The sequence below is a fragment of the Glossina fuscipes genome, unplaced genomic scaffold (assembly GCF_014805625.2).
Source record: "Glossina fuscipes isolate IAEA_lab_2018 unplaced genomic scaffold, Yale_Gfus_2 1, whole genome shotgun sequence".
In the NCBI taxonomy this organism is placed as follows: Eukaryota; Metazoa; Arthropoda; class Insecta; order Diptera; family Glossinidae; genus Glossina; species Glossina fuscipes.
This window is the reverse complement of record NW_023998415.1, coordinates 9,944,779-9,970,134: the sequence shown is the minus strand read 5'-3', so window position 1 is coordinate 9,970,134 and position 25,356 is coordinate 9,944,779. Positions and strand designations below refer to the sequence as shown.

The 25,356-nt window shown below is 33.8% G+C and overlaps 2 protein-coding genes across 3 annotated transcripts in view; one reads left to right on the top strand and one right to left on the bottom strand.

Moving 5' to 3' along the window:
- Positions 1–25,356, top strand: part of LOC119632533 — a 30,968-nt gene that overhangs the window by 453 nt on the left and 5,159 nt on the right. Inside the window, exons 1-2 of one of the 2 annotated variants that reach the window (XM_038025470.1) lie at positions 6,430–6,469; positions 18,012–18,296. In XM_038025470.1, coding sequence (XP_037881398.1) covers positions 18,229–18,296 — 68 coding nt within the window. In that variant the 5' untranslated portion in view covers positions 6,430–6,469; positions 18,012–18,228. Of the gene's footprint in view, positions 1–6,234; positions 6,470–18,011; positions 18,297–25,356 lie in introns of those variants that run through there. The other variant, XM_038025469.1, reaches the window with a different exon arrangement.
- LOC119632534 (protein I'm not dead yet-like) lies at positions 1,769–12,227 on the bottom strand. Its single transcript, XM_038025471.1, has 14 exons — positions 12,112–12,227; positions 11,877–12,027; positions 5,982–6,042; positions 5,770–5,917; positions 5,564–5,680; positions 5,317–5,465; positions 5,101–5,215; positions 4,577–4,629; positions 4,048–4,506; positions 3,328–3,422; positions 3,177–3,263; positions 2,887–3,080; positions 2,662–2,799; positions 1,769–2,581 (listed from the first exon to the last, which is right to left on the bottom strand). The coding sequence occupies exons 3-14, from the start codon at positions 5,984–5,986 to the stop codon at positions 2,468–2,470; spliced, it is 1,674 nt and encodes a 557-aa protein (XP_037881399.1). The 5' UTR covers positions 5,987–6,042; positions 11,877–12,027; positions 12,112–12,227; the 3' UTR covers positions 1,769–2,467.

Below are 25,356 nucleotides of genomic sequence, written 5' to 3'. Positions count from 1 at the left end.
CCCCCCCCCCCCCCCCCCCCCCCCCCCCCCCCCCCCCCCCCCCCCGCAAGCGGAAGGTATATTTTTATATTCAAAAACAAACAGAAAATCAATTCGAACACTTCCGAAACGCTATACAGTTTGTGTTGGCTTTTTACTGATAATACTCTTTACTGTAATTATATACGTAAGCCGAAGATGTTCTGCAGTATTTAAAGATTTTTTGGGTAAAGATACGTTCGCCCATTTTCAAGCAATAAGAAATCGAATAAACTTTTCGTAAGCGACACATACATCTTATGTTATATGTATGTTCAAGAACAATATCCATTTCAATAAAGTGAAGTCAAACAATTTGAAGATAAAATAACGAATTGGATAGATTGACCTCTTCAAGTACTACCTGTTTAGGTTAAATAACATTTGCCGTCACTTAAGCAACCTTTGCTAGAACAAAATTATCGAGTCTCCGCGTAGTACATAACCGTAACTAAAGCTTATATGCATTTATCAAAGCGAGCATTTACGGGCCGAATATACTCGTAAATGATTTCAGCTTCAGTAGGAAAAAAAAAGGAAGTCAATTTTTAGAAGAGTACTAGCCATACTATCGATTACATTCATTTAATTGCAACGTACGGAGTTTCCTTCATCCATTAACATAATCTAGCTTCGTTTGTGTTAGTGACACTATTTTTACTAAAAAAAAAAAAAAAAACTGTGAGCATGCTGTATATCTTGAAAATGCTTTCGCTTTGTTCGATTAACTACTTTTTTATATTAAAGTCGATCACGTCGTATTTTAAATTGATTTACGTCATGTCTTTAATTCAAATATTAAGGTATCAATTTTTTTCGCAATGTATTTAAACAGTGTTTAAATTGCGTACGAAGTGCATCGAGATTACGTTTATAGGCTGAATGGGCGAAAATATTTGTCGAATTTTGGAAAAAAAATTTAGTAAAAACAAATTTTGGAGTAGTAATAATAGTAATCTGATTTTTATTGCGCCCACGTACAAGGGATATTATTATTATCTGAATGAGCCGAATGTACGCAGTGCACCAACATTGGACAACAAAGATAACTTAATATCAGCATAAACAAGGCAACTTAATTTAGCCATTTTTGTTTGTCCGTCTCTATTAAAATCATGAGTTCTCCCAAAAAACGAAAACCTGCAACAATTGGTGAAAAAGGCGATGATATTTTATTCGATTTGTACGATGACCATTAAGCAAGGCAACTTTATTTAGCGATATTTGTCTGTCTGTCCCTACTAAAGTTATGAGTTCTCTTAAAAAAGAAAGCCGATGATATTTTCTTTATTTTCTACGATGGCATGCGAAAAATTTGAGTTGACAATGAAAAAAAAAAAAAAACTGATCATTGGATTTATGCTCTAATTGTGTTCCTATTAAAAACGGCATCTCAAGTTCAGAGACTAACGTAATCAATCTAACGATTTGGTGTAACTCATAAAAAGATTTCTGAGACAAATATGATAACTGGAGATTTAAGTTTGTACGTTTGCCCTAAGGTGATGGCAGTCTATGTAAAAACGTTATCGTAAATGTCGCCAATTCGTAGATCGCATCGCATAACAATCGATTAAAGTTTTATTTTGAAAGCAATCGTTGCACATAAAGTAGCATTTCATTTGGTCATGAATGTGTCCTAACGTTAAATAATCTCATGTTGAGTAGAAAAATTAGCTAAGTCGATTCAAAGGTTGCAATTGGTATATATATATCTATATATATATATATATATATATATATATATATTACGGGTGGGGAAACGGGAAGAATAGTATATTTTTACTTTATCATGAAAATTATTAGTAAATCAATTATATAAGATGGCTATTAGAAAACGAAATCGAAGATCAACTAAGCTTGGTGCATAGGTTGGAAGCGTGATCAACATCGTACAACATACGGACCCATTTCAATTGAGAGAGCAAGTCCATCAGTGTGCAGGGTTTCTTGTAATCCAGCGCATGGTTGCTAGACACTCTACAGTTAAGAATATTTCCATCCGATTGGCTCGAGTTTGTCATATATCGTATTCATAAAATAAATGCAAAGTCCAACGAATGCAGAGACCCAATCTGCTCTTGGGCCGTGTGAGTATAAGCAGAATAAATGCAATATGAAAGTGAATGAGACAAAACGTCAAAGTACCGAATCGTCCGTATTCTGTGTGAAGCGACTGCCAATATGTAATTCAAATGAATTTTAAGTAACGAAATAGTCGGTTTAAACTTTCTTAAAATTAATACAATATTTCGAATAAATATAAATAGTTTATTAGGTGAAAAATGCATTTCACATATTTAAATTTGAAAATGTCACGAACTAAAAATAAGTCATCACTTACATCGATCGCAACATTTCTCATTGCAAAGGCAATGATTAGAACAAAAAAAACAAAAAAAGGAGAAACCCACCCTAGCGAAGATTTTTTGATTATCGCATGTGCCAATTAGATCATATCCTCTGGAAGGTCTACTGCTGGATAAACAAGCCGGTGCATAGTATTGCTGTTAAGCACCACCGTTACAATGCAAAATATGGTAGGCAATATACCAGCTTCCGCCTTGAAGAGAGAAATTATGTTTATATCGAGGTAAAAAAAAAAAAAAAAAAAAAAAACATTTAAAAATAATAGCGACAAACCATATATTTAATGCGTATGTTGGCATAACCACTAACTATAGCATTAGGCGGTGTGCCGACAGGTAAATGAAAAGCATAACTACAAGCTATGCCAGCGGGAAATACAAGAAATATCGGATGCACCTTAACGACTAAGGCCTGAAATGTTAAATTATTCGCATTGTTTCTTAGTGTCATCTTCTTTCTTTTATCATTTTTTTTTTTTTGCATTTAAATCAAAATTACCACTTCATTCAACACCGGTATAAGAATATTACAAATTGGTACATTAGCGCTGAAATTAGTCATAAATACAGCAAGAACACAAGCACCGAATTGTATGCCAACACGGGGCCATGTCACTAAGAAGTTTAAAGCTTGTCCCATCATTTTGGACATGCCACTTTCTTGAGCCGCCGTTGATAAAGCAAAACCGCCACCTTGATGTATTGTGGAAAGAAGGAAAAACAAAACAAAACAAAACAAAAAAAGAAATCACATTTTAGAAGAGAATTGTCATAATATGCGCTCAATACCCAATAGAAAGACTAGTCCCCAGGGGACAGTCTTATGTGCAAAATCCCAACTTAATAAGGATTTTATAGATTCCGACGGATAAGGACCTATAAGATAAGATTTATTAAAGTTATCGATTTTCTTTTAAGTGAAAGTCATTAGTTGTATTACCTTTCTTTTTAAAATGCTTAAAGCAGGTCCAGAAAGCCGGAATAGTAAATAAAGCCAATACGGGAAGCATGACGCAAGGCGAAGTCTTAATACTTCTACAATCGTCACGTTGCACAAATTATTTGTGCCCAGAAACCATACACATGCAGGCGATAAATGAAAAATAAATATAAAAAAAACAAAAACCCTTTATGATCAATTTTTGATGTAAGCTAGACACACCTCGCCCCTCGCCCCTCGCCCCACTCTAAGACAATACACAAAAATGAAAAATTATTTGTAACAATTAAGAAGATTTTTACGAGAAATTTTTAGTCCGTGCGATGATCGTGCCCAGACAGATATCAATAGGCATCGATAAACGTAACGAAATTGATTGAGGATCTTAAACTGATTAGACAATATATATAAACACGATGAGAATTCGAATGCCTATGCGCCGTATATCCTCGTCGTTGGAGGATGAATATAAAAATCCTCATATAATAAAATAAATGGTACATGAGACAAAGATTCGACTTAAGCTATCGGTGAAAGTCATTACTATTTAAGAAGTCGTGAAAATATAATTTAAGTAATTAATTCTCTCAAGTCAAGTTCACATTTGACCGGTAATCTTATAAGTGTGTGAAGTATTCGCACATATAGAATTGATTGCATATGTGTATTCTGTTCAAATTTCGGCCGATTTATTATATTCAGAATCATTTACACACTTACACGCGATTAAGTAAATCACCCCAACCGGTAAATATTCCAGGCGAACGGCAAAACAGCAGTGCAATCATTACTGCAAACCAGAAAGCCACTTGCCATTCATGTGGCGACATCGGACCAAGCTCGGCATACTTGGCGGAGACAATTGCTTTAACCGCAGGTGCAACTCCAGCTCCAGCGTTAACTTGCTGTCCTATAGCACTTTTCGGGCGAAACAAACCCAAATGTGTTACGTTAAAGCAAAAGAACAATAGTGCGGCTTGAACAATGACCATAGGTATCGACCATATCATAAATCGAGGGAAATCGATTTTTTCTTCGGCAGTTGGGAAACGACCCTCATATATGCCTTTAAACACCATATTGGTACCAGTGCCGATTAGAGTGCCACAACCACCAATAGTCGCAGAATATGCAGCTCCTATGTAAAAGGCCATAGCAGCCCTTGAGGGGCTCTTTTTCCTGCATTTTAACACAAAATTCGTAAAGTTAAAGACGCAGTCCGAACAACAAGCTATTTAAAAAGTATTACCCATCTATAGCCGGTTCCTTAGATTCATCCATATAGATATCAATCACATTGTTCTAATGAAATTAGAGATAACTGTTTTTTTTTTTTTTTTCTTTTTTGCCTTTCAAGACTCTGCTTCCATTTACCCCCATCACAGTGTTCAGTATTCGATGTTTATTTATTTTATTTTATTTTTTTTTTTTTTGTGTTATTTTTACTAAAGATATTTTAAATATTTTTTGGGTGCGTCTGAGAAAATTTATCGTAACTATTTGCTATTAAAATTTATAATAATTATGGCAAAAACTTCACGTTCTAATGTTTTGTTTTGTTTCGTGTGTTTTACGTCAAGTTATTTATAAATGTATGTCAATTATTAGCAAATATTGTTTGCGAGCAGACCTTTTGTGTGATTATCAAACCAATTTCTCTCCTCGATAATGAGATATATGTGAACGGAAAGACGTGAGAAAAGTGCTGATGATTGGTTTTTGAGTGATGGTGGTTGAGGGTGCACACACAATAAACAAATCATATTAAATTACCGCTTGCAGTTCTTCCAAGATAGCTTTTATAATAGGGCACATCATGGCAGTGGTAGCTGAATTCGAAATCCACATTGATATGAATGTTGTTATCATAACGACACCTAAATACAAACTATACGCAACAATAGACCGACATGGAATGCGAAAATGAAGAAATGAAATGGAAGAATTTCAGATTGATTCAGGGAACGGAAAGCAAATTTTATCACATACCGACGTGGACTACAGCCGACAATTAGAATAGTCCTTAGAGCTAAGCGTTTATGCAGATTGCAATACTCAACGGACAGGGCAATAATAAGTCCACCCACGAACATAACTAAGGTGTCTTTAAAGTACTGCATGCAAGTTTTCTCCGAGTCCTACCAAAAAAGAGAATGCATAGGAAGAAATTGCTCTCTTCTAGAAATGCTTTGTATATTTCATTCAAATTATAATATGAAATGAAATCTCTACTTACCATAACGCCAAGAATGGGTAAAGCGAAAATCGGCATTAAAGATGTCACATATAATGGAATACATTCAGTAATCCAAAGGAAGCAACAAGTCGCAATTAGATACAAGCAACGAAACTCCTTTTTTTTGTTTCGAAAAAGACGAACAATAAAAAGTATTTATGTGCATTTGAAATATACGGTAAAGGACTGAAGACGTAATTACGTACGGCTCCTTCTATCAGCAGCATAATCGGTAAGCAAGCGATCGGTATTACAATAGACATTACACCTTGCCAATGATTTCGCCAAAATTGTTTACATAAAAATCCTGGTTTCGGGTGTTCGTCCTCCTTAGGATCGATTATAGATGCATCCCTAAAGCCAATCAACTATGCAATCATCTCCTGTTTCCACTGCCAACGCAAATGTAATTACTTACCCCATTTTCCGTTAGGCCACTTTAAGTCAATCTTTTAAAATAATTGCGCCCGTTTTTTACACTTTCGGAAATTATAAAAATTTTACTTGGATTTTTAATGTTTCTTTTTGAATAAAAAGTCAAGGCATATATATACAATTTATAATGTGTTATATTAATTGCTTTTTATAAGCAAGTAAATAATATCTCTTACAGCGTAAGAAGCGTTTATTATTCTTATTTCTAAATCTTTTGTTTTGCTTTTTTCTTTTAGATTTGAGAAAATTGTTTAAAACGATCTCTAAATGATGAGAAAGACGAAACAAGAAACTTGAAAGGTTTCAGAACAATATGCATCCATACAGTGAAAGCCTTAGTAAAAGCCGCGAAGATTTGGTAACTGCTTCTAAATTGGCCTCACAACTAACATTGGCATCTTATAAGCGTTACAGGCAACATGGCAGTAGCCCGAATTTATACTACGAGCATAGCGATACCATACGAAAAAGGTGAGATAGCACAATTTCACAGTAAGTGTTTCCACTTTTACATTACGTGGTCAACTTATTCAAATTGCTTGTTCAACGTTTGATTCATTCAAATATAGCACATGCGCTGAATCCTCACTTAAATACTAAAAGTGGTTACGTAATAGGAATCAATTAAATAAAAAGTGCCAGCCAAGTGAATGCACTTGATAAGAAAATCAAAATTATGTCTCGGATTTCCTTCTTAGCTTTTTGATAAACATATGAAAATTGTGGTGGACATTCCTGTTGAACTATCACTTGGGAGCACTTCAACTTATTTTAATATCTGCTATACACCTTTCTAGAAGGCATTAATGGCGAAATATTGAATCCATACTCGAATTTCGGTCGAGATATTCAGTTTGACTTCAGACTTTGCTAATATTTTTTTTTTTTTTTTCATTTTCGTACATATTTCATACATTAAGGTGTAAATCGTGATATCATACATCGGTCATTGAGTCTCCCAACTGACACATTGATGTCGTCTCTAATAAAAAATTTATGCAAATGAAAAAAAATAAATAAAAAAGGTTAAAAAACCCAAAACTCTCGAAGGTTCTCAAGATTTTAGATCTCTTCGATTATTTGATATACGGCAACTCTTCCGCGTCGGAAACTACAATTTTTCGATGTTAATTGACTCGAAATCAGAATCGTGGGGACGCCAATGATGTCGAAAGTCTTGGAAGCCCACAAAACATGATTACATTTAGAAAATATCAAAAAAATTGCGAAAATTATTTTCGAAAATCGAAAAGTGAAATTGTAGTGAGAATATAAAGAGACAGTGAAGTGTATTTATTATTTTGCATGAAAATGTGATCTCGGGAAACAATAAGGCAAAATCACAAATCGATAAATTGAATTCCGAATTGCTGTCATCCATCGTGTTCTTCAGGTCTGTCCCGCACGAGCTATTATATATTTACGAAGCTGAAAAACACGCTTACGAGAAAAAGATGGATCAAATGATGAATTCATTGCGGAATATGAAACTTTCAGAGTTTTTAAAAATGTTTCCATAAAAAAAGTATCGTTATAACAAAGTCGAATTTTGCAAAGAGAAAAAGACATTTTCTTACCTACCGCTCGAACTTACTGACCTATGTATGAATTTACTGGAAAAAAATTAAAATAATGAAGTTAAAAGTTAAATGTTGTTTATATTCAATATGTCTTTTCGGATTCGGAATTGTCTTCTATCACTTGACCAATGCGATTCGTGCTTTCTCGTGCATCTCCGAAGGGTGACGGATGGGTGGATTTTATCAAAACGTTTGCAGCACCGCCAGAGAAACCGTAAAGTATATACACTCTTTATTAGCATCAGACTCTGGATCAATTTAAGTATTTCGGTCCGTCCCTCCGTCCTTGATAAACATTTTCCTGGCCGCAATTTTGAAATTAACGGCTTCACATATGGCAAAAACATTGGAGGTTTTCGCACACAGATTGATATTGAAAACAAATCGAAAAATGTCGAAGGACGCACTTACCTACCATATACTGAGAACATATTTTTTGTTAGGTTTATTTTTCACTACTCATAAGCTACATTAGGCACCCGATGGAAATTTCCACGTATCTCTATATCACGAAAATGAAAAAAATCGATGCGGCCAACTCAATATCATAAGCTATTAAAATTAAGATTTTTATATTTGATTTTATCGTTCTTCTAGGATAAAAGTCGAAGATGATTTTGTTACGCGTTTCCCTTTTCAATTTTCTCTTATATTAAAAGCACAATCGATTGCGATCACGGATTTTGAGAATATTAAACAAAGGCCTTCGACCGGCAATAGTGGGAAAGGGGTCGTATGAAAGCTGGTTCGAGTTTGAAGATGATGAAAAGGCCCGGGCGCAATATAAAAAAAGTTTAAAAAATCATGCTTCCTTAGAGAAGGCTCGCTACGTGAATACATTTTGAAAACATAAGGAAAACTGTTAGACGAGTGAGTTTTTAAGCTGTTTTAATAGATGGCGAAACAGAATGCCGATAAGATGTCCCAATTTCCCTGTTTGTCGAAACTAGCAGCCCTTCGTTTCAAAACATAAAGAAACACAACAAGATACACTTATTTTGGCAACGGCGCTCAATGACAAACTAACATCAAGACGATGCGTAAATAGTGTTTAAGCTCTTTCAAAATTGAGAGAAGGGATAAAATAAGGAATAAGTAATGATGAAAAAAAAATTGTAAATTCTGAATATGTTCATTGTTATTATTATTGTTATTATTATTACTATCACAACAAATAGTAGCCAGATAAATAAATTTTAAGACTATAGTCGTAAAACACAAAACTGTACCGCGCTTGCGCTTTTGATCTGGTCAAGCGATAATCAAAAGGATATTGCTGCAGAGAATAGTCCCCAGTTGAGAGAAGTTCTCCCCGGCCAAAATAAAGATCACTTCCTGGGTTGTATTGGCTGGAGACGAACGGGCACATGCGAATTTCATCGCTTTCAAGACTAAAATTTTTGCACGTAATCTCGCAAACCACTTTCCAACTGTTTCATAGCCAGCTTAATCATTTCCGAAGCTTCAGCTGTATTTTTTTCCAAAAAACAGAAAAAAAGACAATGCCCTACGTGATATTCATCTTTTTACATTTTCGTAGACAATTAGTGATAACTTGCAAACCACTGACCAATTGCAATATGCAGAATTTATAAGAGACAAGTAAAACGCTAGTAGTGAGTTACGGCCCATCAATAAATATCCTACACCACGCTACAGATTCAGATAACGGTTTTTCAAATTAAAGCATGTTATATAGAAAGAAGCCTGATCCGAACCATTTCGCAATAAATCTGACAGATTTAATTTACTTATCCTTTCACAAGTTTTGTTGATTTCTGTTGCTTCTGTCATAACATACCACAAATTAGACTTTATCGCTATTGAAGGACTTGCTTCTTATGATAGCCCATATAGAATGTTCGGTAGACTTATGCTTTCGAAATTTCCTATAGTTTAATTAATGAGGACCAATTTTTATCATAAAATATAATAAAGATGGGGCCTTATTTTTGTTTAAAACTCCTATATGAGTTGCCGTCCCAAAAATAGGTCTACATGGTCCGAATTCGGCAAAGTTAATTTTTATGTTAAATTATTATTATGAACAAATTTTCATCAAGCAATATTGAAAATTAGTCTTTTTTGCTATATAAAGATTCAGTTTCCGAAGAAATGGTTATATCGGGCTCAAAGGTGGAGGCACATCCGATCCATAGCTTTTCACAGCAATTAAGAATGCCGCAACACTACTTCTAAGCGATTTTTATCGCGAAATCTTGAAAATTACACAAATTTTTTATTTGTCGACTTATCAAAGTCAACAAGCATTATATGAGTCGGAAAAGTTGTACAATCGGAATTTATCCTTGGATCAAGGTAAGTCAGTGTATCAAATTTCGCCAAAATATCTCGAAAATTGTGAACCGAACAATTGAACACAAAAATACATAGACAGATGTCAGACGGGCAAATGGCTAGGCGAACAGACAAGCTTAGATCCATTCCGAAAATGATTCTAAATCGATCGGTATAATGAAAGACGAGCGAATCAACTTTTTATATCCTTTATCATAAGTGCTCAAGGGTATATAATACGAAAAAGTCGCGAGCGTTTTTTAAGCGAAATTCAAATAAATTTTTCTTATATTTTGAACGAAGTTCATTAGACTAAATACGTGCCAGTTTTGATCGATAAACAAATGCCATTTTCGTGGTGAAACCCATATGATATCACTGTAGAACTTCGGATACGTCAAAAATGTTCATCGGGGCTCTAGCTCTTTTTTGTCAAACTATTAACTTGACGTTGTAGTGCTGGAAGAATATGCCCCTCCTTATTGATTAATTCTGAACATTGGGTGCTTTAATGGTATCGGTTAGAGAGGAGAATCAATTAATCGTTAGGCAGGCTTGGGATAGCCCATTCAACCTTAGGTGATGTCAATATGGACTTTATCATCGTTTGTGCACCTTCATTCATCTTGGACCGCGATTTTTTTTTCGCCATAAGAGATCCGTACGTGGAAACTCAGTCCCTTGAAATTTTCCTTGTTAATTCACGCGACAACCATATATCGAGTTCGTTTGTTGCACAAATCTTATCCAAGCGATTCAAAATTGTTTCTTATCAACGTATAGTTTTGGTTGACGCAACAACGTCGTAATGAAATGTGTCGATGCTTCTCTACTTTTTGAAGAATCTCATCAACTTTATCAACTGTTGGGCAATTGGGCAAAAATGCGTCGCATCCATTCTTACCATGAACTCTTTTTCGCCCATTCTTGAAACGCTCATTACTTCGGGCGGAATAGAAAAAGGTCACCATATTTTCTTTTTCGTTGTCTATTTACTGTCACCGTTCGTGTACCTCATATGCAATATGATCTTCTAGAGTTCTCTTACTCACTAAAAGCGACACTACGCGTCTTTTGAATCCATCGACATTTATTTCTTGTGATATGTTGCAACTTATTTCAGATATTCTGTACTTCAAAGCATTTTTATTCCAAGGCAACAAATACGGTACTCATCTTGAATCCAAAAATTGATTGAGATTGTGCATTCTTGTCGAAATGGGAGGCCTATGGCCGAGACTTGCTCGGCTTGAGTTATCTCGCGACCTGCCAATACCATATGTACCATATGTACTTTAGTGAAGGTTTTTGCGGTAATGACAATTTTTAGACGTGCAGAGCGCTCTTCATCTAAACTGCTTGTACGCCTGCATTTAATTTCAATTACGCCACTTGCGGTACAAGGATATATTAAATTTTTGCGAATATATACAACATCGAAAAGGACTTGAGATATACGCATATTTTATTATACCGATTCATTATCCCTTTCTGTCTGTCCGTTTGTTGGTCTGATGTCTGCCCATATATTCTTTTGTTCAATTTGCAGATCACAATTTTTGGAGATGTTTTTTTGGTGAAAGAACGCTGTTGAAAAAATTCGGTTCGGACCATTTATTTGACCACTTCCCATACAAGGCTTTTTTTTTAGTAGTTGTTGTATGAATAACTGCATTTAACGAAATGGTGTACAGTATTTAATGATGGTTCGTAGCTTACTATATATCGTTTTTGCTTCTTTCTATTGTGTCGTACTATGCGAAAATGTAGCATTTCGTAGTCCTTCGCAATGTTTTCATAAATTTTTTATACCAAATATACATTTTATCCCAAACATTGAGTCGCCCTATGCATTAGCAATTGGTCATCTTTTCAGGGAAAGTAGAAAGCGTACGTTTATTTTTGATAGCTGCCGTAAGAAAACGATTTAAATTTCATTATCGTGAACTTGTACCCGTTCTATACGGAGAGTTCTATTAATTTAATAATAACAAGCAAACCTTTTTAACAATGCCATTTAGACGCCAGATCGGAATCGTATTGATTGAGTTTTCTTTTTGCAATTGAAATCAACTTGTAAGAAAAATGCCCGTTAACAAACAGTATCCTTAGGAATCGGGATTTTGTCACTTGAAATAATATAGCGAAAGGCTAACGGTAACGAAATGTGAAATTAAAAATTTTTAGATTATATTGAAGTGTTTCTCATTGATCGTCTCAAGTGCTATTACTCACATTTCTGCTCCGTATTCATATTGTACACGTTGCGATATTATCGCTCACTTCAAAGTTACTGATGGAATGTTTTCTACGTATTCACATTGTCTTTGCGACAACTCTTTTTAATGTTGCTGGTAACACAATCAAACAGAACAAATACAGCGAACTCATTAGCTTACAATCGCAATCAATACACATGATGTACAAAGAACAGTGCTTGCATGTAATACTCATCTCACTTTATGATTTTTATACTCTCGTGTTTTGTATTAATTTACTCCGTTTGATTATTATTATTATTATTATTGTTATTGTTATTATAAGCGCTAGTTATTGTTGTTGTTAATTTTTGCAAAACCAAGCAAAACTTTTACGAACAATCTCAATATGAGAAATTTATTCAGTACATGAAGAAATTCTCTACCGATCGGTATACAGATGTGAACGCGGGTAAACAACTTTCAGACGTTTATACCTTTCGTTAATATGTGAATATGTGAACAGTTTCTACAAGGAAAACAAAATCACATTTCATATAGACGTATGCGTTATTTATTTATTTATTTATTTTTTTTTTTAATAACAATAATAACAAAAACAATAAGTTTCATTATCATTTAAACGAAAGCAAGGAAAAAAATCACTTGTTATTGTTGCAGTGCTTTGCCTATATAAAACAAAGTTAACGCAAAAAAAAAAAAGTTAAAAGAAAGAAAAAATATAATAAAAATATATACGTTTAGTGATATATAAAAATATAAATATGGCAATAACTAAAATAAAAATAGAAGATACAAATATGAAAGACTAGCGAAGAAGAGAATTTCGTTAAATTTTCATAAGTTAGATCTCGCTTACGCTTAATGCTATAGTTAGTTCGAAGGGAATCTCCCAACCGTATGCATACTTAAAGTAGACCCTCCGCCTGCTCCCAGGCCATTTGCGTTGACGTATTAAAGACACAAACATCTACTATTCATGTTGTGTGGTAATATTTTCAACGCAACACTATTGTAACACGTATCTTAGTGTAAATTTGAAAAGTACCATTAAATCTTTATGTATTATGGAGAGAACAGGTTTATGCCCTAAACACTTTTCCGACGATTATGATTTATGCGTATTAATATAACATTTGAACGCAATTAAGGTCATTTTTAAAAAAAAATCGAGTTGATTTTGCAAAGTTATTTACAACAGTTATTATAGTTGTTCTTGTAAACAATTCGTCTTTGTTCGGCAAATATCACAGGATCAAGTTGGAAGTAACTTTGTGGTCTTTATTTGATACCTAAAGCATTCTTATATGGGGGTTTAATTGATCAATATTGAGATTATGTCTGGCCATCGCTTAGTTGTCAGACAAATGGTAACCGAATTCGAATAAAGGTTTAATTTCATCGACGTGAACAGACGGGACTGAGAGTCCCACGGATCACGGCTATTGAAGAGAGAGAGCATCTTAGCGCGCCAGCGTACTACGTCTATGCTATAATAGTTTACAAGTTCTTCGCGAATTTCTTCATCTTATTTCTTCAAAAATAAGAAAAGGATATTCATCGAATACGCAGGTCCTCTATGCTTCGTACACAAGTAAACGTAAATTTTGTATGTGTAAGGGATCTCAATGAATATTTTCTTAAAAAATATTAGCACATATTTTAACCGTCACTTAGTAAAGAGAAAGGCAAATATACGTATGTATCTGTATAACCAGTTCTTGATTTTTTTTTTTTTTTTTTTTCAAAATATTACTTCGCTAACATAGGGTGTTAAAATTTCGTTTTAAATCGCAATTTTGGTCTGTTTTTTGAAAAGACAAGCAACAAAATATTTTGTGAAAATTGTGATTTTTTTTTTCTTAGGAAAGACAAATAAAAATCCTATTGTAATAGTTTACAGATGTAGCCGCACGCACACAAATATATATACATGCCATACCTTTCTGCTATCATTATTATCTCTTTGCTTAACCAGCAATAATACTACTCAACATCAATGGTATGTTATTATATCTATAGCATTAACAAAAACAAAAAGAACATGTAAAAAAATTAAATTGGGCCGGGACCGAATCTTTTATATCCATCACCGTTATCCTAAAGTAGACAAAAGAAGTAAAGGTATAAAATTTTCATGCCCTATAACATGGAGTGTTTGTCATATAGGCATGTGGCCGTTATAGGCGTGTCCTTTGAAAAGTTTAAATCAATTTCAAATTCTTTTGCAAAATTGTGGGGGGGGGGATTTCTTCATTTCCGCTAACGGGAGAATGTTTAATACAAATTCTACAAAATTTCCACAAAGAGACGGAGGGACATACGAACAGGCGGACATGTTCAGGTGTATTCCAAATTTGAAATTGGCCAAGAATTTGCATACTTTAAGGTGTTTTTGAAGCTGGATTCCGCGCATTATAAAGGTATTGGAAAAACAGTTAAGGTTTGATACACTATAACAATGGGCCAATTTTTTCCATTTTTGTGCACGAATGCTACAGCATCGCCCACTAAATTATGCATTCAAATTTTTGTACGTTTATTTGCTGTAGTTTACGAGTCACGCGCAAAAAATCAATTTTTCATTCCTTTTGAAAACCCAAGGTATTCTCAGTTTATGCAATTCTGTGGTCGTGTCCTTCGACCGATTTGTCGCATTTTCAATACCAACGTACCTGCGTGGTAGAACTTCCGATATTTCTGTCAAATTTGAAGTCGGACAGGCGGACATACAATTAAGTCGATATACAATTTAATTGTGATCAAGAATATATATATATATATATATTATGGGATCTCTGATGTTTTCTTCTGGTCGTTGCAAATGTTTTAACAAAATGAATATACATACCCCTCATGCTTCGGTGATAGATATAAAAACTGAAACAAAAAGCTACTAATAATGCTGTTTATGACAATTATTGTACTTGATAAATAACTTGTATACAATATATACAAACGAAATAGCAACAATAGCAACAATACCAACAATAATATAATCACCTTGACGTCATATAGACGTATATATAGATATATATATATATACACGTATATTAATATATATGAAATATATGACCACATTATAAGTGCATACCCACATATATACGTACCGTGTAAATGGCTCGCAATTTGTTGTTTATATTATTGGTTATAATTATAAAGAGTTTAATATATTGATTGCTGTTGTTGGCTTTTCTTTTTCTTTATAATTATTAAGAAATCTAACCAATTTTATTTAAACTACATTACTAGTTTACACTCATACACGTTCAGGTATATAATAACCACTTTGTACACTGGCGGCATAAAAAGCTACATGAACTAATGCGACCCCCGGTTTTAGAGAGACACGAGCACTTATTTAATTCCCACTCTGTTGCAATAAATCTCATATTTAATTATTAACAATTTCATTAAGTAAATATATATCAAAAATATTTTAAGTGTAAATAGATCCCATATATATAGCAATTGTTGCGGCTATTGAAATTCAATGATCATTTAAATTACTCGACTCAAACCAAGCAACAAAATTATATGCGACTGCGATCGAATCTCCTAATCTCACCGCACTTGGCTTAACGGAAATCTTAACAAAAGTGTAATTTTGTTGCTCTGTAACATCGGATGGAAATGGTCAATTTTTTTCCATTTTTGCACAGATAGTATCGTAGATCGCCCCGCAAGAATATATATATTTACATTGTTGTGGTTTCTGAGTAAAGAACAGAAAATCGAATTTTGTTATTGTTTTTAATGGCGCAGGAGTTTAGGGGTTTTTAGGTTACATTCTACTGTGCCTGGCTCTTGCGATCGATTTGAATCATTTTCAAGACCAGCATGCGTAGAATACTTCCCAAAGTTTTTGCGACATTTCAAGTCGATAGCGTCATTTTTGCAATCAGAAGAACGTTTACTATTCGTAGGCACATAGAACGGCGCGTGGATGCGCCCAGATCGAATCAGAATTTGATACTGATAATGAATTTATACACATTTTAAAGGAGCTTCTGGAGCTTCCTTCTGAGTTTTGCAAATGCTTTGAGAAAATGAATATATCACCACCTTTGGGTGAAATATAGTAAAATCCATAATATAGGAAAGTTTTTCTTTCCATAAAATTCTTTCCCATGCGGGCAACACAATAACACATACAGTTGGGCCCAAAATTTACTGCTTTATGAAGGGCGATAAAAGAAAACTTTCAATCGTGCATGTAGGTATGTAGACATATAGTCATGACGATATAAATAGCATAAGAAAACAAAAAAAAGAAGAAGAATCAACCAGTGAACTAATACCTCAGGGGACTGATACCTAGACGTCGCTTGTACCAAACAATTCATATTACGTTACGAAAATGTGAGTCTCCAAACGACTTCTATTGAAATTTCTTCTTCTTCTACATATTAGGAAACCTACAATACATGGTTTGCTAAGCTGAGCAAAACAACAGTTGTTGTGATGCTATTTGTGTTATTTTCAAAACAATGGAAAAATTCAACTTGACGATTATGATGAAATGTTACTTTTTGATATAAAAAAAGTTGCGCAGAAGCGTTGTTTCTTACGGACGTCAACGACGTTAAACGCTGTGGACGCCCAAAAGGTACGATTACAGCCTGAAAAAGTGAATTAGCAAAATATAGCTCGTAATATAGAAGTCGTAAATATATTAAAAGGCAGTGCATTCATTATTTTTATATGAAAGTTTGATCTTGAGAAACCAGGGCAACAACAATGCAGAATCACAATAAAAAATTTAAATGAATTGAAATTCGAATTGTTGCGCCATTCATCTTATGCCCGGGACCTGATCCACAGAAACTGCTATTTGTTTTCATATCTTGAAAAATCGCTTTCGAGAAAAAGATTTGGATCAAATGATCACTGCGGAATATGAAGCCTTCAGTGTTTTTAGAAATCCTTCTGTAACAAGGATCATTAGTTTCTAGATAGAAATCAAGACTAATTATTCGCATATTATGATGAAAATAAATAAGTAATAGTATTAGGTGACCTTGCTCGACTCGAATGCTCGAATGTTTTTACTTATTTTTGGTATAGAATTGTACGTCGACCACATCGAATTTAAGCAACAAGCTCTGTGTAGAAGTTCGAATTTTTTTTTTATATCAAGTTCAACTGAACAAACGCACTTGGACGATGCAATCGACGGCAAAAACTTGTCATTGATCAATTTTATACCCATCGCCGAATGAGAAAAAGTATTTTCATTTTGTCAAAACATTCAACAGAGACCCCGCAAAGTATACTTTGTCCGCCTGTCCATCTGTGCTGTGAACAGTCTCCACCAAGTCGCAAAAAACGACTTCAAATCTAACAGAAACATTGGAAGTTCTTGTATACGGGACCAAATCGTTTGAAGGACGCGCCTACGGTACCACCTAAACTGAGAATTAAGAAAAAAATGGTTTTTTGCTCATTACTCATAAATTATGGCAAATAAATTTATAAGAACTTGAACGTATATTCTGTGGGTGATGATGTATTACTTTTACAAAAACAGGCCAAATTGACCACGCCTACTCAATATATATAGAGTATCAAAATTTAATTATTTTTTTTGTCAATACCTTTACAACGTGCAGAAACAAGCTTCAAAAATCCAATAAGTTAATCAATATTTGGCCACTTTCGAACTCGGAATGCATCTAAGCATATCATTCTGTTCATCTCATTCATTTAAAAATGATCATGATATCATCATCTACGAATTTGCAAAACAACTTAAAAATTACCCAAACTGGTCAAAGGATGCGCCTGTGCAATAAACACTGTGAACACCTTCGCTTTTCGTATTGTTCTACTCTTATTCTGATAATATAAAAAATCAACCGCCCAATATTATAGGGAGCGAAAATTTATTTCTTTTCTTTTTTTTTTTTTTTTTAGAGAATCACTGTGGGTGTATAAAAGATTGGATCACGATCGAATATATATATATAAATATTTAGTTATACGCGCATATTAAATAAAAAGATAAATAGATATGTAACACAATAACAAATAATAACATAATTTAAAAACGTGCTTGCGATTCGCAAATATATCGAAGTAAACCTAACTTTATAAAATTATTTACTTATACGCTTTGAGAAAGTGTTTCAACATGGTGTTTTACATTCCAATGTTTGGGCGTAATTTTGAACCACCACATAAATCGAATGAAGTGAAAAGGTATGTTAAAAATGACTTAATATTTCTTCATGTAATGCCTCTAAGAAGTATTACTAAGCACAAGGATTAATTTCACTTTTATATACTGAATGATAATAATAGATTAAAAAGGAAAAAAGTCGCCAAAATTTTCTACCGAATCACGGAACAAATGTATTTCATTAGAAGACATACAATGTATTATCCTTTTAATGCCACATGCGGCCAAAGATATATAAATTATGCACTTTTTATTATTATGAGAAAGGAAAAGCACAAGATTTTAATAAAAACTTTGTAAAGAAATGAAAAGACAATTAATGCGAAAACTATCTCAAGAGTTGCTTTCATTTTTGCTTGCCTTTGATAAGTGAAGGGAAAGCAATAAAAGACTAATATCTCGCCACTCAACCCGACAATATTCCCCCAGCTCCAGAATAACTGTTAAGTATTACGGCTGGGAAACTATCCAAACCAGATCAAATTGCCCGTCATGGAAACAACTTTATAGATCTGCTGTGTTCTACTTTAAGTAGCAGGGCGGCAAATAACTCTAAATCAGTTCCACACCTCGTAATACTTCAACAGATCGATGGATGGTAGATGATTTGGCATAGTCGCAGCGCCTATGCAGTCTTCTATTGTGCAGTGCTTATTAGCGTATCTTGTACCGGCGAATAGTATATGCTCGGGTGTTTCTTCTGCATTCAAGCTTGATGACCAAACGCTTCAAGGCACCACGTGATCCACGTATATGTGATATGTAACACCACAATATCTATTGAACATAATCCAAATAAGATCAAGACCCCTTGCACATAGAAATAGCATAAAAAATATAAACGCAGTGCGTAAACAAGTTACTGCAACTGTGCGAGACTATATTCGAACCACAAATGCCGGTCAAAGTCGAATAAAGTCCAGCGTCGATTTTTCCAAGAAAGCCTTCGGGGATATGGAAAAAGGAAAGTTCATTGCCCGAAAAGATGATTTCCCGAATTTTCATGGTCTACCATAAACCTTTCAAAAGGACGAACAAAGCCGTGCTGGCAAATTACACCCTATACATCTTAATTGTTCATTACTATATTCTTTAATATACTAAAAAAATATTTCAAATTTGTACCTTCTTTAATCTTTGGAAAACGTCTGTGTTTATTCATTGAGACAACCATCGAGATATAAAAGAGTCATGGCTTCTGCCAAGGGATGAAGAGCTCGCGATGAAGATTTACATGCTAATTTTCAATTCAATTGATGAATTATATATTTTCTTGATCTTTCCTCCTCCATTTCGCGGCATGTCAACCGGATGCAAGAAAGACTGCACCTGCTATCACAAAAATATGCGAGTAAGGAGAAAGAATACTTAAACCGAGAAGGAGTATTCTTATGCTTCCGATATTGCAGTGTAATAGTAAAAATGTAAAAAAAGATGTATAATAGAAAGCATACCAACATTTTAAATGCAGTTGCTACAAATTTCCATTCCTTTCAGTCGTCGCTGGTGTTCCCATTTTTTACAAATTATTCTTTTGGGAATACTCTCATTGTATTTGTAATAACTTCTTCGAATATTGTTATCCCATAAGCTATAAAGTTATTAAAAAAAAAAAAACCGCCATTTTTAAGACTCTTACAGTGGTTTGTTAAAGTGGCGAAATGAAGCGAAGAGCCTCTCAGAGATTATTATCTACCCAAAAGGAAAATTCCACTTATTTCCGCTATAAATTCTAGTACTAAAAGTAGGCTGGGCACTAGCAACTAAGACAAACAATCCGCGATTTTTTATAAGGTTAATCTAATCACTTTAATAGAGTTGAATATTTTCTTGCTACTTTTCTGCTTCTTTTTTTAAGACATCTTTCGAAGCCTTAGACGCTCCGAAAACAGATTTTCGAATTTCGAAAAGGTTTTGGCATTCAAAAAATATAGGTTTTATTGCAAGATTTTGTTCGGAACTGCGAATTGGAAGGTGTTGGTCCCTTAAGGATCTATTGATGTATCGCCGTAGTATGACCAAGCCGAATTCTTGCAAGATTATTTGACCTTGATGTTAGAACGAGTTTCTTCGGTATTGTTTTCTTTCATTTTTTTTTTTAAATATTTTTAAAGGTCAATCTTTTCCACGCTGCTGTCCGTAATTAAAAGTGCCGAAGCTGTAGATGTGGCAGCTCGGGATCTAAAAAATTTTTACATTATATCCGTAAGTGGCAATGATATTTCTTACTTTGTTAATGATGCATCAATTGAAATTTAAGTGTTTCTGGGCAGCTTTTCTGATCGACAACCTATCTGCAGTTTTAACTATCTCAAGTTTAGAACTATGGCAAGCAAGAACTATGGCTTGAGGAATCGTTCTAGCTTTGGTTGTGAACGTTGAAGCATTTTCGTGCATGACATGGTTCACTTGAAAAGGCAAGGGACAGATCGCCAACGGCTTGTAACCGTCTGTAGAAAGAAAGTGCCGAACACTATTTCCCAAATAGTGAGCTCTCTCTGCACTTAATTCTCTAACGAAGATATAGGGCGTACATTGTTTTTCGGTATGTTGTTACTGAGGTATCACAAAAGTTGAATTTTAAAAGCCACAGTGGTTTTCGTGAGACGTTTGGGGCGACGGTTATCGCTTTTGCAATATGTATACAGGGGTAAATTGTGTATTGGTATCTTTTGATTTTTTTTTTTTTTAGTAACTATAGTTGAGAAGTTTCAGGAGTATGTTGACTTTTAACCCATAGACTCTACGTGTTCTAAGGTTGGAAGACCAGTCTCAGCATTGTTGATGGGTGCGTTCGAAAACCATATGTGTTACCTCTGACCACTTGGTATAGAATTAATTTTACACTACGTTTTCTTCTTCTTTGCTCTATCTTTGCTATTTTTTTTTTTTTTTTTTCTTTAATTTATTTGTAAACAAGTTTTCACTTTAGATAAAAAAGAAACAGACAAATCAATCAAGCATTCTTCAGGCTTTCGTTACTGATTTCTCGATATTGCGGAATGGGGGAACGCATTTAACACACGAATAAATATCATACTAAAAAAAACCGAAACGATTAACGCTAACTATAGTAAAAAACAAGTGCTTCTAATAAGAAAAAGCAAAAACATATTGGGAGGTAAAAATAAAACAATTGTACTAGAATTGTAACAATTTACTTTACATATACTATATATTTACATGTATGCAAAACAAAAAAAAAAAAAAAAAAATGAAAAAATATTTGTTTCCTATAGTATACATTGGCACTCACTTTTTGACAACCGTATATATCAATATTTTTGTTTTATCGTAACAGCAATCGCTTGAACTCAAAACCTGAAAACTTCATAAAATAATATAATAAATTAGCTAAAAACTTATAAATAGAATAACGCGGTGAAGACAAAGAAACGAATATAGATAAATGAGAGGATTAAAATAAGTAACTACGCTAATCTTGCTCATTGAAAGTCTAGAGAGTAGTAGGGAACGAATGCAAACTTCGACAGAACATGGAACGACTTTGCACGTCTTTTCAACTCACTACAATTTCAATAGCTTAGTTTAATAGATTGTAGGACAAAAGCGTACAAACTAACAAAGTTTTTTTCGTAAGTAAGATTCGTATTCCGCTAAAATTTCCAACAATAATTTTTCTTTTGTTATACGTGAGAGAGAACCGTATGAACCTTATGAGAAACTTTATATGGGACATAAAGTACTAGAAATTAAATCTTCTTACCGCATACAAATCTTACTTTTCTTGGTAACCATGTATAAGAATATCGATAGAATAGGCTTGTAGAGCCTAAAGATAACACCGTACATATTAAATCTTTATTATTGACTAAACCATACCATTAAGCAATACATAGGTCAAAATGTTCAAGGACTAACACATACATTACATTTGTCTAACGACAAACGCATATTATTTTTAAGATTGCGATCGCCCAAAGGAAGCCTGCCGAAATTTTATCTCATTTAGATTACTTAGGTGCTTGCAAATTTGGAAAGGACGTTTTCGAGATAAAGATTTGAATCGATTGGTGAGATCTGTTGAAATTCCATGTTATTTCAATCATTTGCGTGACGCTTTCGAGAAAAAGATTTGGATCAAATGATGAGGTCATGATCATGCAGTATGGAGCATTCAGGATTTTTAAGAATTTAAAAAAAAATTCCTTTTAATTGGTCCCAGGACTTATTGATCGATACAAAGAATTACGTCTTTTTGGAAGGGTCGCTATTATCGGTCAATTTCACCTAATTTTATTGTAACTTTTTCAAGGTTAATAAGGTTATAATGCTACTGCAAATATATATATTTATCAATTTCATTAAAATTAGATATAAATCATAAGACTTGATTGATTTTCTGATTGAATTTCTCGCGGTAAATTTTCACATACATATTATATTTTCTGATATATTACGAGAAATTTAACTTTATTGTCATATACAAGCTTTTTACTTTTTTTGCAAGTACGATCATCCTATATAAGAGGAGTTGAATCAATGATCCCTTTCTATCCGAAATTCGCCCGCATTCAGTACGTGAATATATTATTTTTGACAGATTGTTGTCGCGCAACATTAGAAATGGAAATGTTTTTCCCCTTCGTTGCAAACATGTCAGTGTGTGCCATATGTCTGTCCGCGTTCACGAATTCAAATCGCAACTACGATAGCCCCTAGCTAAGTGAGTGCTTAATCGGTAGAGGCATAAAACGCATATCGGTCGGACACACACCCATCAGACTGCGGCTACCACCTTTCCATAGTTCTTCTTTTTCTTTTCTCTCTTTTTTTTGAGAGTCATCACATTACCTGAATGTCAATGGTGCGAATTTCAGTTTAAAAAATTCATTTAATCTACATGTTTAACTATTCGAGCACAAAGAGAATTTTAAAAATATGAATTTCTGCGCTCTTAGTGAACTAAAGCAAGTCATTTATTGATAAAAAAAATATCTAAGGTAATTTATAGAAAACAAACTAGGTAGGTATATATATCACTTAGTTATTTTATTTTGAAATTCATTGTTGAAGAATCAATGCCGTTGGTTTTTATTTTTCCTTTTCTTATTAAAAACATATCAGACACATTTATCAGACATATTTTAATGTTATCTTCAACGATAAGAGTTTTGGTAACATGCCACCGAAATTTGTAGGCTCACAACGACATGGATCATCGACCAAAAGAGTTTTAGCAAAAAAAAGGTCCTTAATTGTTTTCTTGGAAGCTTCGTCAACATATTTTTTTATAGAAAGCTATTATAACCTTTAAGATAGCTTGACGTCTGGCATAGATTTGAAATGCATGCATACGCACATACCCGCATCAATGAATTTTTCCTTGTCAAGCCACGCAAATTTACATTACAAGCGTAGCAAGCCACGACTACGTTTATAATGCTACGGCAGTGGCAGTTATTGTACGAGCGAGCACTGGCACAGCCGTACGTTTTCTACATTTCGATTGCATCCTGCTTGGCTAGCGTCCAAGATAAAAACGAAAAATGTGTCAAATTCTTAAAATTCGTTAGAATCGTTGTTTGAAAATATATATCATAAATTTACTATCCCAGGAGCATAAAACTGCCCTTTCGTGCGCAAATATTGTTTCCCATTCTTGTCACTTGAAGATTTTATGCTAGAACACATCCCACTTGCTACATTGGTCAAGAGATAACTCGGTGCAGTTGATGCGCTTAACATCGGCATCAAGACAAGATTTTTTCATTGGTAATTAATGACTATATGCAAACCTTTCACAATCCATAGCGTGCTGGAACACTTTTACTTGAAAATGCTTTTAAATGGACATGAAAAATTTCTGAAGACATCTATTAATGTCGCATAGAATTGGCAAATTGACAATTAAAACGTTATGCTGTATCTTCTTAGGAACAAGCTATTTGACGCAGGTAGTCTTTTTTCAGATTGCTTGGCGAATTTTTTGATATTTCAAGGAAGATAATTCCTTCCATATCTTAAACTTTTTTACCCTCTTACTAGAAATTTAAAAACAATCTAGTAAGCCAATAAAAACAAGATTAATTTTCTGGAAAATTTATACAGATGTCTTAATGCTATAATTGTAATAATTCGTGTACGTTGATATAACACAAATAAAGTCCTAGTGTCTGCTTAGCAGCTTTTATATTAACCTCTACAACTTTTCTTATTACCCACTGTTTTACTTATTTAAAACACACTTGTTTTATGTATTGCGGCTTATTTGTCTTCTTCCTGTGCCATCTAAGATATTATTAAGCTTTCATTGTATTTCGTCTATTGCTTCATTCGTTCGGTTGTATAAAACCATAAGAATTAATTGGATTTCTTCCAGTAGTAAGGCAAAATAGATCGATCATCTGTTTTTTGCAAGATTATTACACGGCGTGTAAATGCTTTACTCATTCGCTAATCCACATACGAAAAATACCAATTTTTATAAATATATTTGTATATAAATTTTAATAGTGTTATTTTTTATTTATTTATTTATTTATTTATTTTTTTTTTGCTTAAGACGTGTACCACAACACGTTTGGTACGAATCAAATTAACTGATAGCGTAAAGCTAAAAATGAAATATTGTTACTCTATAGGTGTCAGGTACGATGCCTTTTACAATAACATTAAGGTTAATCAATGTTTTTAAATAATTTCAATAAACAAAGCACAGTTGAGCGCATCATTTATAAGAATGATTTCAATAAACAAAGCACAGTTGAGCGCATCATTTATAAGAATGATTGCAAAAAATCTCAACTTTCCCTTTCATCATTATTTATATCCGAGTCAAGTCCAAAAAGACTTACTTTACTTGGGAAGGATGTTAACTTGCAGTCCTTTCTCTTAAGCAAAAAGTTGTGTATGATTCATGTCCCCACGAGCAAATATTGATAGAATGAAAGATTGAATCAAACGTTAAATAAAGGACAATGCAAAACCATCACGCTCTTGGGACACTACGTGCCTGAACGAAGAGTGGGTAACAGAAGCACACAACATCGCACTTTCGAATACTGTTACAAAATATTTTTTAATTAATTAAGAATTTAGTTTTTCACGCGTGCATTG

Bases quoted from the DNA above. Each gene is read 5' to 3' on its own strand.
- LOC119632534 (XM_038025471.1), bottom strand. The intron at 4,507-4,576 runs GTAATACTTTTT...GTTAAAATGCAG, and splicing joins AAGGAACCGGCTATAGATGG to GAAAAAGAGCCCCTCAAGGG. The intron at 2,800-2,886 runs GTAATTTTGATT...TTAACATTTCAG, and splicing joins TACCGGTGTTGAATGAAGTG to GCCTTAGTCGTTAAGGTGCA.